Source organism: Empidonax traillii, unplaced genomic scaffold, assembly GCF_003031625.1.
Source record: "Empidonax traillii isolate 1590-97213 ecotype Southwest subspecies unplaced genomic scaffold, ASM303162v1 scaffold236:size2090792, whole genome shotgun sequence".
Classification (NCBI taxonomy): Eukaryota; Metazoa; Chordata; class Aves; order Passeriformes; family Tyrannidae; genus Empidonax; species Empidonax traillii.
Window position 1 is genome coordinate 1,417,208 of NW_020955429.1, and position 15,682 is coordinate 1,432,889.

General features: G+C 62.6%; 1 protein-coding gene across 1 annotated transcript; it reads left to right on the forward strand.

The window, feature by feature from the left end:
* Nucleotides 1-3,789: 3,789 nt before the first annotated feature.
* INPPL1 (inositol polyphosphate phosphatase like 1) lies at nucleotides 3,790-13,132 on the forward strand (the record flags this gene model as incomplete). Its single annotated transcript, XM_027888241.1, has 27 exons — nucleotides 3,790-3,864; nucleotides 4,683-4,833; nucleotides 4,919-5,039; nucleotides 5,127-5,264; nucleotides 5,339-5,429; nucleotides 5,650-5,739; nucleotides 6,079-6,177; nucleotides 6,371-6,521; nucleotides 6,719-6,825; nucleotides 7,078-7,180; nucleotides 7,257-7,453; nucleotides 7,829-7,946; nucleotides 8,346-8,442; nucleotides 8,527-8,665; nucleotides 8,743-8,842; nucleotides 8,926-9,014; nucleotides 9,095-9,176; nucleotides 9,267-9,356; nucleotides 9,476-9,589; nucleotides 9,664-9,752; nucleotides 9,850-9,937; nucleotides 10,021-10,176; nucleotides 10,247-10,331; nucleotides 10,673-10,822; nucleotides 10,892-11,621; nucleotides 11,724-11,842; nucleotides 12,367-13,132. Coding segments are annotated over 27 exons (3,660 nt in total), but the record flags the coding sequence as incomplete, so codon positions are not given.
* Nucleotides 13,133-15,682: the final 2,550 nt, after the last annotated feature.

Consider the following 15,682-nt stretch of genomic DNA (forward strand, 5'->3'; position numbering starts at 1 on the left):
CATTGGTGGGGTCCCGGGGGGCGGAGCGGGAGAGGCACGGGGCGGGGGCACCGGCGGAGATCCGGGGCCATGGGTAGGGGGGCACCGGAGGGGCACCGGGGGGAAAGCCGAGGAGAGCAGGACGGACGCCGGAGGAGTGCCGGACGGGGGGGTCCTGGGCGAGCAGCCGGGAGGGTTTGGGGGAGCACCAGTGAGGTACGAGGGGGACACTGGGCTGTCATGGTGGGGGTCACTGGAGGGGATTCAGGGGAGCACTGGTGGGGTACCGAGGGACAAAGATGGGGTGTCCAGGGAAGGACTGGCCAGGGGCCGGGAAGAGCACTGGGAGACACACCGAGGGCAGGGGGGGCACCAGGGGAGCACTGGCAGGGGGAACAGTTGGGGGTCACCACAAGGGATCTAGCCTTCCAGAGCACAGGGGGAGCACCGAGGGGACACTGACACCCAGAGGGCAGAAGGCAGAAGAGAGGTCACACCTGGGAGGACACAGTGGACATAGGGGTCACCCATACTCTGGGGATTACTGGGAATTTGGGGAACTGGGTACAGAGGGACTGGGGCAGCTCTGGACAGTGGATGCTGGGGGGACACAGACAAGAGGAGACCTGAGGGGCACAGGGGGACACTGGCACTTTTGAGTGACAGGGCACCAGGGGAATGGCACCTGCTCTAGCCTGGGGGTCCCGAGGGACCAGACACCAACAGACTGGGGGGTATTGGAGGGACTGGGGGTCCCTGGGCATGGAAGGGACACTGGACTGGCTCCAGGGGGGCTGTGACACCCACCCTTGCCATGATGAGGGTCTGTGAGATGGGGGGTCTGGCCTCCACCCCACAATCTTGGGGTCTCTGAGCGTCCCCATGGGACTGGGGGTCCCTCGTCCCCAGCTTCATGTCTGGGGGGGTCCCCAACCTGGGGTGGTGTGTGCTGCGACGCTTCCGGGGAGCTCCTGGGGCATGCCCCTGGCTCTGCTTGAGGCCTGCTGCCTGTGCCAGTACTTTAACCTCGATGTGGTTGTGGGGTGGCAGTGACGGCACCTCAGCTCGAAGCTTTTCTGTGCCCCAAGAGTCTGTGGGAGAACTGCGAGCTGGCCTGCCCTGGCCTGGGGCTGCTGTGTGCTGGTGCCACGTGCAGGTGCCAGGCACATAGCCTCCATGGCGGCACTGCCGTCCTTCCCCGTGGACGGGGGCAAATGTGGTTTCCCAGCCACAGGGGCACAGCATGGTTGTGGGCACTGGCTCCCCACCACGAAGCTGGGCTGGTGAGCAACACCAGGAGAAAGCACTGGGAGAACATGTGGTGTCACAGGACTTAGGGGCATGTCAGGGCATCAGGGTGGGTGACAGGGTTCTGCAGCTGGCATCATGGTATGGATGCCTGGGGAAGGGGTGTCTGTGACTGGTGTTTCCCACTGATCAGTGAGGGGCTTGTGGGTGCCACGTGACTGTGCTGCAGGTTGGGACCACACAGCATCACAAAACCCATCATAGGGATGCCACGGTGGGTGACAAGCACCTCGACAAGAACCACTGGGAATCCCTGGTGCTGCGATCCCACCCATTGCCAGCAAGTGGGTGGCCAGGGCTGTGAAGCCATTGGCCCTAGCCACTGCCGGGGCCCTAAAAATAGCTGCGGGAGCAGGAGGAGGAAAGGGAACTGCAGCGGGATCCCGGCAGCGTCGGCTTCCTTTAACCCTCCTGCCAGTGCTCCATGACCTCTCCGGGATGGATGTGGCTCACCGGGACATCTTGCTGTGGCCTTACCATGAACACACTGGACCATCTCATTGTGGCACACTGGGGCATCACCAGAGCCCACAGTGCCGGCACACAGCGGTGGCACCCCGAGGAGTGCCAGTGTTGGCGGTGGGTGGGCAGTGCCATTGGGGATGGTTCCGGTGTGGTGTCCCACAGGAGGATGGGGAGTTGCAGCGCCTGTCCTGCCTCACTGCTGGTTCATGGGGACACCAGTGCCAGCGGGTGCGTGGTGTCCCCCTTACCGAGGTGCCCACACACTGCTCTCAGGATGGAGGGTGGGGGTGTGCATGGGGTGCCCGCTGTGCCGGCCAGGCTGTGGCAGGGTGCCGGCTGCGTGTCAGAGCTGACAGGGAGCCCCAGTGCTCCCACATAAAGGCTCTTTGTGCCCAAGCCCGGCTCTCCCAAGGCCCCCCCCGGCGTCGCTCATCAAAATAGCAGCCGCCAGCGGCACGGGGCTGGGTTGCCAAGGGCCGTGTAGTCCCCCTCCCCCTCCCCTTCACCCCGTAGGCTGCGTGTCTCTCTGGCTCCACGTCTGGTTACCTATGGAGAACCCCTTGTCCTCCCCCACAGCTGAGGTTCCTCCTAGGGATTATGCCTCTTGCCTCTCCAATTTGGGGTTCCATGTATTGGTGCTGGGCTGGGGTTCCTCTTGCACCCACCCATCACACCCCCACTGCTGTTCTTGCTATGGAGACCCCAAACGTGCCTTAGGACTTTCCACAGAGACTCCTTATGTTTTCCCCCGTTGGGGGGATGTGTCTTTGTGTCACCCCAATCCCACCAGCTGGGGTTCTCCCACTCTGATTCCTTTGATCTGGGGACCCGTGAGATCCCTCAGCAAGGAGTTTCAACAGTGACCCCCTCACCCCTCCCGCAGGTTTTCCATACAGCCCCCCCTCCTACTTTGGGGGTTCCTTATGCTTCCCACGACCCCTGACTGGGCATTAGGGCACCTGGGGGCACTCCCTGCTGGAGAGACCTGGCACTGCAGGAAGTGGGGTGACACCAGGGAACCTGATTCTGTGGGCTGGCACCAGGGAACCTGATTCTGTGGGGTGGCACAGGGAAACTAACATCATGGAGTGGCAGTAGGCAACCTGTGACACTGTGAGGGATCTGGCTCTATAGGAGGAGACCAGGGGATGTGGCCTCATGGAGTGGGAGCAGGGGACACAGCACCCTGTCCATGGACATGACACAGTGCAGGGGGGACAGATGCTGCCTTGTCCCAGTCCTCTAGTCCCGTGTTGAGGTGCCATCAGGGCAGGAGACACGGCAGCTGAATGGACCAGTGGCCTTGGTGACCAGTGGCCCTGGTGTGGTAACCAGTGGCCCTGGAGTGGTGGCCAGTGGCCCTGGCGTGGTGACAAGCCTCTTTGATGCTCATGGTGGGCTCTGTGGCCAGAGGCCAGCCCAGGAGTCACTGTCCCTCCTGACAGCACTGGGGTTGGGGGGGGTGTCTGGCTGTGCCAGGGGTCCCTGGCTCCTGGAGTCCCCAGAATGGGGAAAGGACACCCCTGGAGTCCTGGTCCCACTCCTTGCACCCACTGATGTTGTCACCCTGTCTCTTAGCACCACCTGTCACCCCCTGCGCCGGGATCGCGTCCCTGGTTCCTGTCAGCTTCCACTGGAAAATAAATTGTTTCCTGGTGTCCTGGCTGCCAGCTCCTGCCTGCTCCTGCCAGCTCCTGCCTGCGCCTGCCATCTCCTGCCTGCACTGCAGGCTGGGGACACAGGCTCCAGCACACAGACAGGCAGTGGGGCTGGGACAGTGGCACTACTAAGGACGTAGTGGTGTTGATCGTGGGGTCAGAGCAAGCAGAGGGGTCACTCTGGGACCCCCAGCACCCGTCCAGAACCCCCAGCCCCCATCCTGCAGGCATTTTCCCATAGGTTTCTCTGTCAGCTCATTGGATGCCGTAGGGAATAGTGGTACTGGAGCTCGTCACTGGGGGTGCTGGATGAGTTCTGGGCCATGCAGGTGGGGGGGAGAATGCCACCCAACACCCTAGAACCTGATGGCCTGCTCCCTGCTGCCACAGGTTCCAGAAGCATGTCCACACCTACCGCATCCTTCCCGACGAGGAAGATTTCCTGGCTGTGCAGGTGGGCAGTGGGGGCATGGGACACCCTCTGGCTCGTGGGCAGCGAGGGGTCTCTGGCTTGGCAGGGCTCAATCTTGACCTCATGCCATGGGTGTGCCTGTCTCTTTGGCTGTGCCAGGCTCAGTCCTGGCCTGGTGCCACGCGCGTGCCCGGCTGTGCCGGATGGCTTGGCTGTGCCTGTCTTGGCTGACTGCCAGCACTGGGTATTTTTAGAGCAACAGAACCCCCTTTGTGCTGGCTGAGCAGGCAGGAAAAGCTGCCCCCGGGAGGGAGGAGGCCAAGGGATGACTGCTGCCTGCACCCTGCCAGCCCACCTGCCAGCCCCCCGTGGGTGGCACCACCGCACTGTGCCACATGCACCAGGCCCAGCTCCCCACCAGGGCCTGTGGAGTCAGCCCCCCATCCTGCATATGGGTCCCTGCATGGTGACATATCTGGGTGGGAGTCTTTTTGTGGGGATTTCCTTGCAGGGGGACATCCCTCCGTGGTGGCTTCTCTGCATGGAGGTATCCCTGCACGGAGGTACCTGCATGCTGGCATCTCTGGGTGGTGGGATCCCTGCATGGGGATGTCCCTCCTTGGGGATATGCTTGCATAGGGACATCCCTCCCTGGGGCTCCTTGCGTGGTAGCATCCCTGCTTGGGGACATCCCTCCAGTGGGGCTCTGTGCACATTGACATCCCTGCCTGGAGGGATCCCTGCCTGGGCGTCCCTGCATGGTGGTGTCCCTGCATGATGGGTTCCCTACCTGGTGATGTCCCCACCCGGGGGTCCAGTGATGGTGGCTGCAGGTGCTGATGGCCCTGGTGTCCCCGCAGACGTCGCAGGGGGTGCAGGTGCGGCGCTTCAAGACGCTGAGCGAGCTAATCGCCCTGTACCTGCAGCCCAATCAGGGGCTGGTCTGCACCCTGCTCTTCCCTGTCGAGAGGGAGAAAGAGAAGGACACCGTGGAGGACAGGGACTACTCAGGTATGGCAGGGTGACATGGGTGGGTGGGGGGGATCCTGGGACTCCTGGGGTGGTGGTGATTGATTCCCTCATCACCCCATTGCAGATGGAGAGGATGAGAAGCCTCCACTGCCACCACGCTCTGGCTCCACTAGCTTCTCCAGTACCTCAGCCAGGCTCAGCCCCACTAGCCTGGGACCAGCCGTGCCGGAGGGGCCAGCAGAGAGGTGAGGGTCTGCCTTTCTCCTGCCGGTCCCCTGTCTGTCCCCTGCCCATCCTTACCAGCTCTCACCCCCTGAGTGTCCTTCCCGCAGCGCCAACGGGCTCAGCCGCATCTCCCACGAGTACCTGAAGGGCAGCTACACCCTGGACCTGGAGGCAGTGAAGGGGGGGGCCAACAGCCTCCCACACCTCAACAAGACCCTTGTCACCTCCTGCAAACGGCTGCACAGGTGGGTGCTGGGCACCTGGACAGATGGAGGGACATCTGTGTCACCCACTGAGCTGGCTCCTCTTGCCCCTGCAGTGAGGTGGACAAGGTGCTGGCAGGGCTGGAGATCCTCTCCAAGGTGTTTGACCAGCAGAGCTCCCCCATGGTTTCCAAGATTCTGCAGCAGGTGAGGGGGATATGGGGACACAGTGGTGGCAACCCACCACCACGGACTGTGCCCATGAATCCCACTGTAGCACCATCTGTGGGTGGTGGGAAAGCCTGGGGAGAAACACCCACCATCTTGCCCCATCCCAGGGTGCCTCGGAGTCTTGCTACTCTGGGGGGGACTGGGGTGGGTGTGGGGATCCCATCCCTGTGCTTAGGTTACCTGATGGGAATTCCAGACAGCAGGGCAGAGCGGGGAACAGGAGCTGGAGAGCCTGGTGCTGAAGCTGTCTGTGCTGAAAGATTTCCTCTCCTCCATTGAGAAGAAGGTGAGGGTGGGGGTGTGTGGGGGGTGCATTCTCATGGGGGTGTCTTGAGGGATCTGGATGGACTGAGGGGTCTGTGGGGCTGATGGCACTGATGGGGCTGATGGTGGGACTAGGGCAGCTGACAGGGATTGTTGGACTGGTGGAGCTGGGGGGAGTTGAGGAGAGCAATGGACTGGGGGGGGCAGTGGAGCTGGGGGCACTTGGGGGCTGGTGGATCTTGGGGGGCTGGGAGGGCTGGGGGTGCTTGGAACACTGGTGGGATTCAAGAGCTGGAGGGGTTGGTAGAGCTGGGGAGGGGGCTGGTGGGCTCTCAGCTGATGCCACTGGGGGCTCTGGCAGGCACTGAAGGCCCTGCAGGAGATGAGCTCGGCTGCCCCCGTGGCCTCCTCCCAGCCCCTGTCCCGCAAGGCCAAGAGCATCCCGGTGCAGACCTTTGAGGTGAGCCCTGCCCTATCTTACCCTACCCCCCCTTCCTGAGGTTCGGAGTTTTGGGAGATTTACAGCATCAGTTGAGTGCATGTGGTGTAACACTGAGGGCACAGACCTCTAGGTGTCTCTGGGGGGGCCTGAGTGCCAGCTGGAGTGCTGGGATGTCCCCTCTGTCTTCCCTCATCCCGATGTCCCCCGGCAGGTGAAGCTGGATATCACACTGGGGGACCTGACCAAGATTGGGAAGTCACAGAAGTACACACTGAGTGTGGACGTGGAGGGGGGGAAGCTGGTGGTGCTGAAGAAGCAGAAGGACTCCCAGGAGGACTGGAACACCTTCACCCATGACAAGAGTGAGTGGGGAGGCACCCACGGGGCCCCCTGCACCCCTGAGGCTGCCTTTGCACTGGAGAGCATCTCTGTGAGGCTCAGTGGTGGGTTGGAAGCTATGGGGTGTCCCCATCCTGGGGGTCCCCCAAAGCATGGGTTGGGGGGCTTCCAGCACCCAGGTGGCACCCAGCACTCCCCAGCTCTCTCTGCTCCTCCCCAGTCCGGCAGCTGATCAAGTCACAGCGGGTGCAGAACAAGCTGGGCATCGTTTTTGAGAAGGAAAAGGATAAAACACAACGGAAAGACTTCGTTTTCGTCAGTGCCCGGGTGGGTAATACTTGGGTGGGGGGACCAGGGGGCAGGTCCCTTGTAAGGGTGGGGCGTGGGCAGGATTTAACCCTTGGGCCCTGGTAGGGCTCAGGGATGGGCACTGGGTGCCGGTGCTTGATGGCTGGGGAATGTCCCTGTAGTGGTTCCCGATGCCCAGGAGGTGCCAGCTTTGGCTGAGCCAAAGCAGGGGGGCTGGAGGGGGTTGTGGAGAGCCCCTCTGGCCCCCCCTCTCAATGTCCACCCCTGCAGAAGCGTGAGGCTTTCTGCCAGCTCCTGCAGCTGATGAAGAACAAGCATTCCCACCAGGATGAGCCTGACATGATCTCTATCTTCATTGGCACCTGGAATATGGGTGAGAAGGGCAGGGGAAGCCCAGGTGGAGTGCCAAGACCCTGGGGTCCCCCCTAACCGTGCTGTCCCCCTTGCAGGCAGCGTCCCCCCTCCTAAGAGCATCACCTCATGGTTCACATCCAAGGGGTTGGGCAAGACCCTGGATGAGGTGACGATGGCCATCCCCCATGACATCTACGTCTTCGGCACCCAGGAGAATTCCCTGGGAGACAAGGAGTGGGTGGACTTCCTGCGCACCGTCCTCAAGGACTTCACGGAGGTCGAGTACCGGCCGGTAGGAACCAGAGGCTCCAGGGGATCCTGGGGACTGCAGTGTGCAGGCACCAGGGGGTGGTGGAGGTGGGTGATACTCTGTCCCTGGGGTGGCTGTGCTCTGGCTCTGTGACACTGGGTGTTTTGGGGTGCTCTTGTGGTGCTGGGCAGCTGTTGGTGCTCTAGTTCTGCTGACACTGGGTATTTTAGGGTGCTCTCCTGGTGCTGGTAGCTGTGGGTGCTGATGGTGGTGGAATTCCTGGGGAACAGCCTTGGGCAGAAGCGGCTGGGGTGAAGCAGTAATGAGCAGCAGCTGTGGGTGCACTGAAGGGCTCCCACAGCCCCGGGGGGAACCCCAGCATGTGCTGGCAGGGGCTGAGGATGCCGGGGCCGGCAGGTGGCCATGCAGTCCCTGTGGAACATCAAGGTGGTGGTGCTGGTGAAGCCGGAGCACGAGAACCGCATCAGCCACGTCAGCACCTCGAGCGTCAAGACAGGGATCGCCAACACCCTGGGTAGGGGCCCGTGGGGGACAGGGTCTGTGCGCTGCACCAGGGGGGCAGTAGTATCTGGGTTTCCAGGGTGTTTCTGGTGTTGCATGGGTCGCACAGGATGGGGTCCTGAAGCACGTGTTGCTTGAAGAGGAGTCTGGGGTGGTGTGTGTTGCCCGAGAAGGGGTCGCAGAGCACATGTGTTGCATGAGAAGGTGTCTGGGTGTGGGCGTTTCACAAGGAGGGCTTTCTGTGTGTGTGTTGCACGAGGCAGGCTCTGGGGATATGTGTGTTACATGGGAAGGGCTCTGGGCGCGTGCCCATGCCAGCCAGCCAGGTGGGGACTTTGATCCCTGTCCCCCAGGGTTGGGGGACTGCCCCTGCCCTGGCCTGATCTGACCCCATGTCCCCGTGTCCCCACAGGGAACAAGGGTGCTGTGGGTGTCTCCTTCATGTTCAATGGCACCTCCTTTGGCTTCGTCAACTGCCACCTCACCTCTGGCAATGAGAAAACGGCACGGTGAGCACCCTTGCTCCAGAATGGGCTGGGAGGGGCCCTGTCCCCATGCCTGTGACACCCCTGTCCCCATTTCCCCTGCTTCAGGAGGAACCAGAATTACCTGGACATCCTGCGCCTACTCTCACTGGGGGACAAGCAACTGAGCTCCTTTGACATCTCCCTTCGTTTCACCCACCTCTTCTGGTTTGGGGACCTCAATTACCGCCTGGACATGGACATCCAGGTTGAGGGAGGGGAATGGGGAGTGAGGGGTGTCAGGTACCCCCTGCCCAGCCCAGTGCCAGCCCCTCTGTTCCACAGGAGATCCTCAACTACATCAGCCGCAAGGAGCTGGAGCCGCTGCTGAAGGTGGATCAGCTCAACCTGGAGAAGGAGAAGCACAAGGTGTTCCTGCGCTTTGGTGAGGACTGGGGGGGCTCTGGGAGAGTCTGGGGGGACAGCCCCTCCTGCTGGGACTGTGCTGACCCACTGCTGTCTGTGCAGGTGAGGAGGAGATCACCTTCCCCCCAACCTACCGCTACGAGCGGGGATCCCGGGACACCTATGTCTGGCACAAGCAGAAACCCACTGGGGTAGGTGCTGGGATAGTGGGGAGTCAGGGGAGGGGTAGACACCTCAATCTGAACCCTCACCCACTGCCCATCCCTGCCAGGTGCGTACCAACGTGCCATCCTGGTGCGACCGCATCCTCTGGAAGTCCTACCCTGAGACTCACGTCAACTGCAACGCTTATGGTGAGCAGCGTGACCCTCCAACACCCCTGTCCCCCAATCTGGGACAGTCCCCTCCATCCTGACCGTCCCCCCCATCCCTGCTGGCTGCAGGATGCACAGACGACATTGTCACCAGTGACCACTCACCCGTCTTCGGCTCCTTCGAAGTGGGAGTGACATCCCAGTTTGTCTCCAAAAAAGGTGCCTGTGCCCAAGGGGACATCTCATTGTCCCCCACCCTGCTGCGGGTTCCACCTCTCTCTCGTCCCTCGAGATGGGGAGGTCCCAGCAGGGTTCCAACAGCTCGTCTCTCCATGGAGGGCTCTCCAAGTCCTCAGAGCAGGCGTACATCGAGTTTGAGAGCATCGAGGCCATTGTGAAGACATCCAGTCGCACCAAGTTCTTCATAGAGTTCTATTCTACCTGCCTGGAAGGTGAGGACTGGGATGGTAATGTGGGGTGCCAGGGGGACTGGCAGGGGTGATGCCATGTCCCCCCACCACCACAGAATTCAAGAAGAGCTTCGAGAATGACAGCCAGAGCAGTGACAACATCAACTTCCTCAAAGTGCAGTGGTCGTCCCGGCAGCTGCCGACGGTAAGGAGGAGCTGGGGGCTGACAGGGTGGGCGCCAGGGGGAGCTGCAGGCAGGGAGACCCCCACTCAGTGCCAGCACCTTGTCCCCTTGGCTGCAGCTGAAGCCCATCCTCTCTGAGATTGAGTACCTGCAGGACCAGCACCTCCTGCTCACCGTCAAATCCCTCGATGGCTATGAATCCTACGGTGAGTGTTGTCCACACCAGCACCGTGCCTGCACCCGGGGGTCCAAGGGGTGCAGACCCCTGACCCCCTGCTGTCACCCCTAGGGGAGTGTGTCATCGCCCTGAAGTCGATGATTGGCAGCACAGCGCAGCAGTTCCTCACCTACCTGTCCCACCGTGGTGAGGAGACCGGCAACATCCGTGGCTCCATGAAGGTCCGGGTGCCCACTGAGCGCCTGGGCACCCGTGAGAGGCTCTATGGTGAGGACTCCCCTCCCTGGGGGAAACTGGGGGGACGGGACCCCACCACTGAGCCCCTGTCCCCCGGCAGAGTGGATCAGCATTGATAAGGACGAGACAACAGCCGGCAAAGGGAAGGTGCCGCTGGGTGCCAGGACCACCCAGGACTATGCCAAGTACGGGGGACAGGGCTTAGCGGGTGGGGGGCACTGGTAACACATAGCTGGGGGCCCTGGGGCTCGGGAAGGTGCAGGGATGGTGTGTGGGAGGTGACTGGGGACAGCTCTGCTCCATGCAGGGCAGGTATGGGGCTCTGTTGTGCCTCCAAGAGTGGCACCGACATGTTTTGGTGACTGAACCCTATCCTGGGGGCCTGAGCCCCATCCTGGGTGTCTGAGCCCAGTGCTGGGCTGCTGAGATGCATCTCAGGGGATCTGAACCTTGTGCCATCCTGGGACTCTGAGCTCCACTCCAGGGGTTCGAGCCCATGGAGCACCCCACACCTCCTGTTGCCCAGGTCTGTGGGGCGGAAGCCCACTGTCGCCGAGCCCCCCCCTGCCAACCCAGCGAAGTTCCTGGAGGAGCCCGAGAAGGGCAACACTGCAGCAGCCCTCCGGCCCCCTGCCCCACACCGTGGCACCCCCAGGGATGAGGCTGCTCCAAACCGGTGAGGAATATGGGTAGGGCTGGGGAGGGGGCACATTCTGGGTTGCCACGCTCACCCCTGTGCCTGCAGGTCCAAGGCAGAGGCAGTGCCAGAGATGTCGGGGGCTCCCCTGAAGAACAGCTTCAACAATCCCGCATACTACGTCCTGGAAGGGGTCCCCCACCAGCTGCTGGCACCAGGGGACCCTGGCAAGCCCCCCAAGGCCAAAGTGCAGCTGGCAGTGCCAGAACGCCGCCGGCACCCTTCGGTGTGCCGCGGTGATGAGAGTGACGAGGAGGAGGATCTCAGCACCGTTAACCTGCCGCCACCAGATTTCCCCCCGCCACCACTACCACGGGAGATGGAGCTCCCCACAAACCCCTTCTTTGGCACCCCCAAGGAGCTGCCAGTGCCCACCACGCGTGAGGACCCCAAATCCCACCCCACTGCCTTTGGAGAGGCTCCCCTGCCCAAGCTGCACCCCCGGCCACCCCCAGCTCCTGGGGCTGGATTTGGGATGGAGGGGGCTTGTGGGACCCCCGTTACTGGCGGGCTGCCTGCAGTTGGGGGTCTGCCCACTACCGGGGGGCTGCCCAGTGCTGGGGGGCTGCTGGATGACCGCTCCTGCTCGGTGCTGCAGATGGCCAAGACGCTGAGTGAGGTGGACTACGGGGGTGGGAAGGGGAGGGTGGCCCCACCCCCACCGCTGCTGGCCAAAGGGGGGCTGCCCCCCCGCTGCCTGCCCCCCGACTATGGCCGCCCCCTCGCCTTCCCACCCCACTCCATCCAGGAGAGCATCCAGGAGGACCTGGCTGAGGAGGTGGGTGATGCAGGGTGGGTGGGGGTCAGGATGCTGGGCCTCCCAGTGTGCTCAGCTGGGGCTCTCTGGGAGACCCCGTGGTGCTGAGGGTGTTGGGTGCAGGTGCTGGGCCGTGGCGTGGGCACCATGCCTGGCGTGGGCGAGTGGCTGCGAGCGCTGGGGCTGGAGCGGTACGAGGAGGGGTTGGTGCGCAATGGCTGGGATGACCTGGAGTTCCTCAGGTGAGCTGCTCCCCGAAACTGCTCACACCCCCCCTCAGGACTTGCCATCCCCAGGGGGTCCATGTCCTCCCCAGAGGGTCACAACAATGCCTGGGAGGGGTGACCCTGTTCTGGGGAGATCCATGGGGGCACTGCTTTTGGTGGTCCCCACTGTCCCTCGGGGGTTCCCACTGACCCCCAAGGCTCTCCGCTTCCCCTGGGTTTCTGTTTCCCCTGTTTCCCCTTGCTGTCCTGGAGGACCCCACAGCCCTCAGAGGTTCTGTGCTGCTCTGGGGGATCTCCACCACTCCTGAGGATCCCTGCTGCCCCTGGGTGTCCCAGCTACTCCAAGGGATCCCCACTGCCCCCCCGCAGGGCCACGTAGCCCCACAGCAGGGACAGGAAGGAGACTGGGTGGGCACCCAGCAGCCCAAGTGGGGGCTCTCGCACCCCCTAATGGGGACCTCACCTGGGCAGGGTGCCCTCCTCCCGAGGCTGTGGTAAGCCTGGGGGCAGAGAGCTCCATGTCTGCACCCCCACCCCAGTGACATCACAGAGGAGGACCTGGAGGAGGCTGGAGTGCTGGAGCCTGGCCACAAGCGTGTCCTCCTGGAGAGCCTCCAGCTCCGCAAGTAGCTGCACACCTGGCATCCCGTGCATCCCACAGCCCAGCATCCTGTGGCTGCACAGCCTGCATCCTGCGGCCCAGCACCCAAAATCCTGCAGCAACCAAATCCTGCAGCCATTCATCCCAGATCTTGCAGTCGCGTGTCCTGTGGCCCAGCATCCTGCATCCCACAACCACGCATCCCAGATCCCATGGGTGTGCGTTCTGCATCCTGGATCCTGTGGCTGAGCATCCCAGATCCTGCGACCATGTATCCCGGATCCCATGGCCATGCATCCCAGATCTTGCATCTGAGCATCCCGCATCCTGCAGCTGAGGATCCCTCATCCCATGGTCACACATCCTTCATCCATGCATCCCACCATCACCAGCAGCTAGTGGGAGCCCTGGGACCCGCACAGCCTGCCCCCCATCTCGGGTGCTGGGTAATGGGGTGGGGAGGGGGGGACAGGGCGGGTGGTGGGTTCTGGTCAGATAATTTCACAGGAGGGTCCCTATGGGGACATCCACACATATAAGTTATTTCTTATTTATTGGAAGAAGGGCTGGAGGAAGGGCTGTTTGGGGGGAACTCTGGGGGCCCTGGCTCCCCCCACAGCTCCTCACAGCTAGGAGGAGAAGGAGGAGGAGGTGCTGAGCAAAGTCGTGTCTCAACCCAAGTGCCTTCATGATGCCCAGTCAGTGCTGGGATGGGATGGGATGGGATGGGATGGGATGGGATGGGATGGGATGGGATGGGATGGGATGGGATGGGATGGGATGGGATGGCTTGGCCAGCCCCCATGGACAGCACTGGGCAGAGCTCAGGGTCTCCATCCCCACCCCAAAGGTCCCATCCCCACTCAGAGGGTCCCTGTCCCCACCCCTGTCTTCCCACCTGAGGGCACCCATTCCCACCCTGAGGGGCCCTGTCCCCAACACGGGAGTCCCACCCGTGGACAGAAACCTTGGAGGTTTCTGTCTCTGCTTGGAGGGTCCCTGTCCCCACCCCAGGGATTCATGTCCCCATGCTAGGGGTGTCCCATCCCCTCCCTGGGAGTCCCTCTCCCCACCCTGGGAGATCCCCATCCTCAGTGTAGGTGTGCCATCCCCATCCCTGGAGGTTTCTTTCCCCACCCCAGGGGTGCCTGTCCCCATCCTTGGGAGTCCCATCCCCACCATGGAGGTCCCTGTCCCTGCCCTGGGAATTCCTACCCCGGGAATCCCACTGCAGTTGAGTCAGATCAGTGCCTTCACCCCCAGACCCCACCTCACACCACCAGTGCCTCCGGGGTGTACCCCCGCTCCCAGTTTGCCCATTAGGTACTTGCTGGGTCCGTCCCCGCCCCGGGGGTCTCTGTTGCCCTCAGGGGCAGTGGGGCTGGCACCCAGGTCCCCCATGGGTGCTCAGCCCGCAACCTCACCAGGTGCCCTTCCAGGGGGGTCCCCAGGGTGAGGGTCCCCAGGCCAAGGATCCCCCAGCCATGCCTTCCCTGCTGGGATGACCCCTCCAGACTCTCCCTGTCCCCTAGGGGGGTGGGGGGCAAACGCCACCTCCATCACCCCGTCCCCTCACTCCGGCTGAGATGAAGGATGGGCCGGGCCCCCCAGCAGCCCCCCAAATCCCCTCTTACTGGGGTGTTTGGTTTGAACTTCCCCTCCACTAAATCCCTGTCTTGTCATGCCCTGTGTTTGGTGTTTTTTGGTAAATCTGGAGTGATTTTTGTTATGTTTCATGCAATGGGTGTGGTGAGTCAGCATGGTAAGGGTGAGTCTGGGAGGGTCTGGCGAGGGGGCGGGACTGAGGAACCAGGGCCCAGTGTGATCTGGGACCCCCCGAGCTGGCTGTACTGGTCCCAGCACAGTCAGGGATGCTCCAGGCTGGCCATACTGGTCCCAGGATAATGGGGACCTTCCAGAGTGGCTTCACTGGTCCCCACAAGGTGGGACTTGGTGCCTTCCGCCTTTCTTGCCCACCTTGGGTACCCCAGACTGTCCGCCCAACACCCTGGGTGTGCTCCTTCTCACCACCCCAGTGCCCCTAGGACCTTCCCCATTACCACCTCCAAAGGACCCCAAGAGGCCAGAGGGGCTGTGTGGGGCACCCCTCTCCTCATTCCACTTGAGGGGCTTCCCATAAGGTGCTCCCACAGCTCCCTACATGTCCTTGAGGTCTTTTGGTGGGGGGCACCCAAAATAACCCCTAAGGTGCTTGGGGGTCTGTGGCATCACCTAGGGTGCTACGTTGGATTTTGGATAGCTCAGGGGTGAGGGCCATGCAGCCCCTCAGCCCTGCAGCCCTTGTGGGGGGTGCAGTGAGGGCTGAGGGCCAGCAGCATCATCAATAAATTAAGTTTTATTTGGATTGGTGGCATTTGCAAACATGGGCAATAAATTACAGAATGTTAATAAAAAACAAAAGAAAAGGGGACCTCACCTCGGGGGGAGTGGGGGAGATGGGGGGTGGACAACGACACATGGGTGGGCTGCCAGCATGCTCACCATGCCACGAAGCCAACTGGCACGGCAGCACCAGTGTAGGGGGGAGCTGGGTGCAAGGGAGCCCACCAGCACTCCAGCCCCCTGCTGGGGACCCTTTGTGCTGGAGCGTCCTGACTGCACCTGTGCCAGCTCCAGTGGGAGCACCCATCCTGCTTCTGGTGAGGAGTCCTGGCTTCTCTGAGGTGTCCCACCAGCTGCTCCCGGCACTCCCACTGGTTGCTCGGGGGGTCCTGGCTCAGCCAAGGGATCCCACCGGCTGTTTTGAGGGGTCCGTGTTCTCCTGAGGGGTCCCACTGGCTGCTCTAGGGGTTCAGTCTCTCGCCAGCCCCCTCTCGGGGTGGCTACCTCACTCTCAGCCGTTCTGGTGCCCTGCCTCCGTGTGCAGCACCCACGGCAATGCTGGTGAGTGCTGAATCCCCCAGTCCTGCTTTTACTCCCCAAAATCCTGGGGGGAAGGGGGGGGTCCTCTCACCTCCAGTCCCACCGAGTCAGGGTGCTGCTAGGGGGCATCCATGTCAGCAGGCAGAATTTGGGGGGCATCCTCTCCCCACACCAAGGAGCTTCTCCCTGCCGCACTGCCCAGCAACGCCCACCCCGTGGCCCCCAGACCCCGCCCTGTAAAGTGCTTCCTCACCCCCAGCCCAGCGGCCAAGCCCATTGGAGGGGGTTCTCCTGGGGCAGGTACCAAGATCCTGGAGCACCCGCAGTGCTGTGGGGAGCCCTGCACCTGCCCCCAACCCTGGAGTGCACCG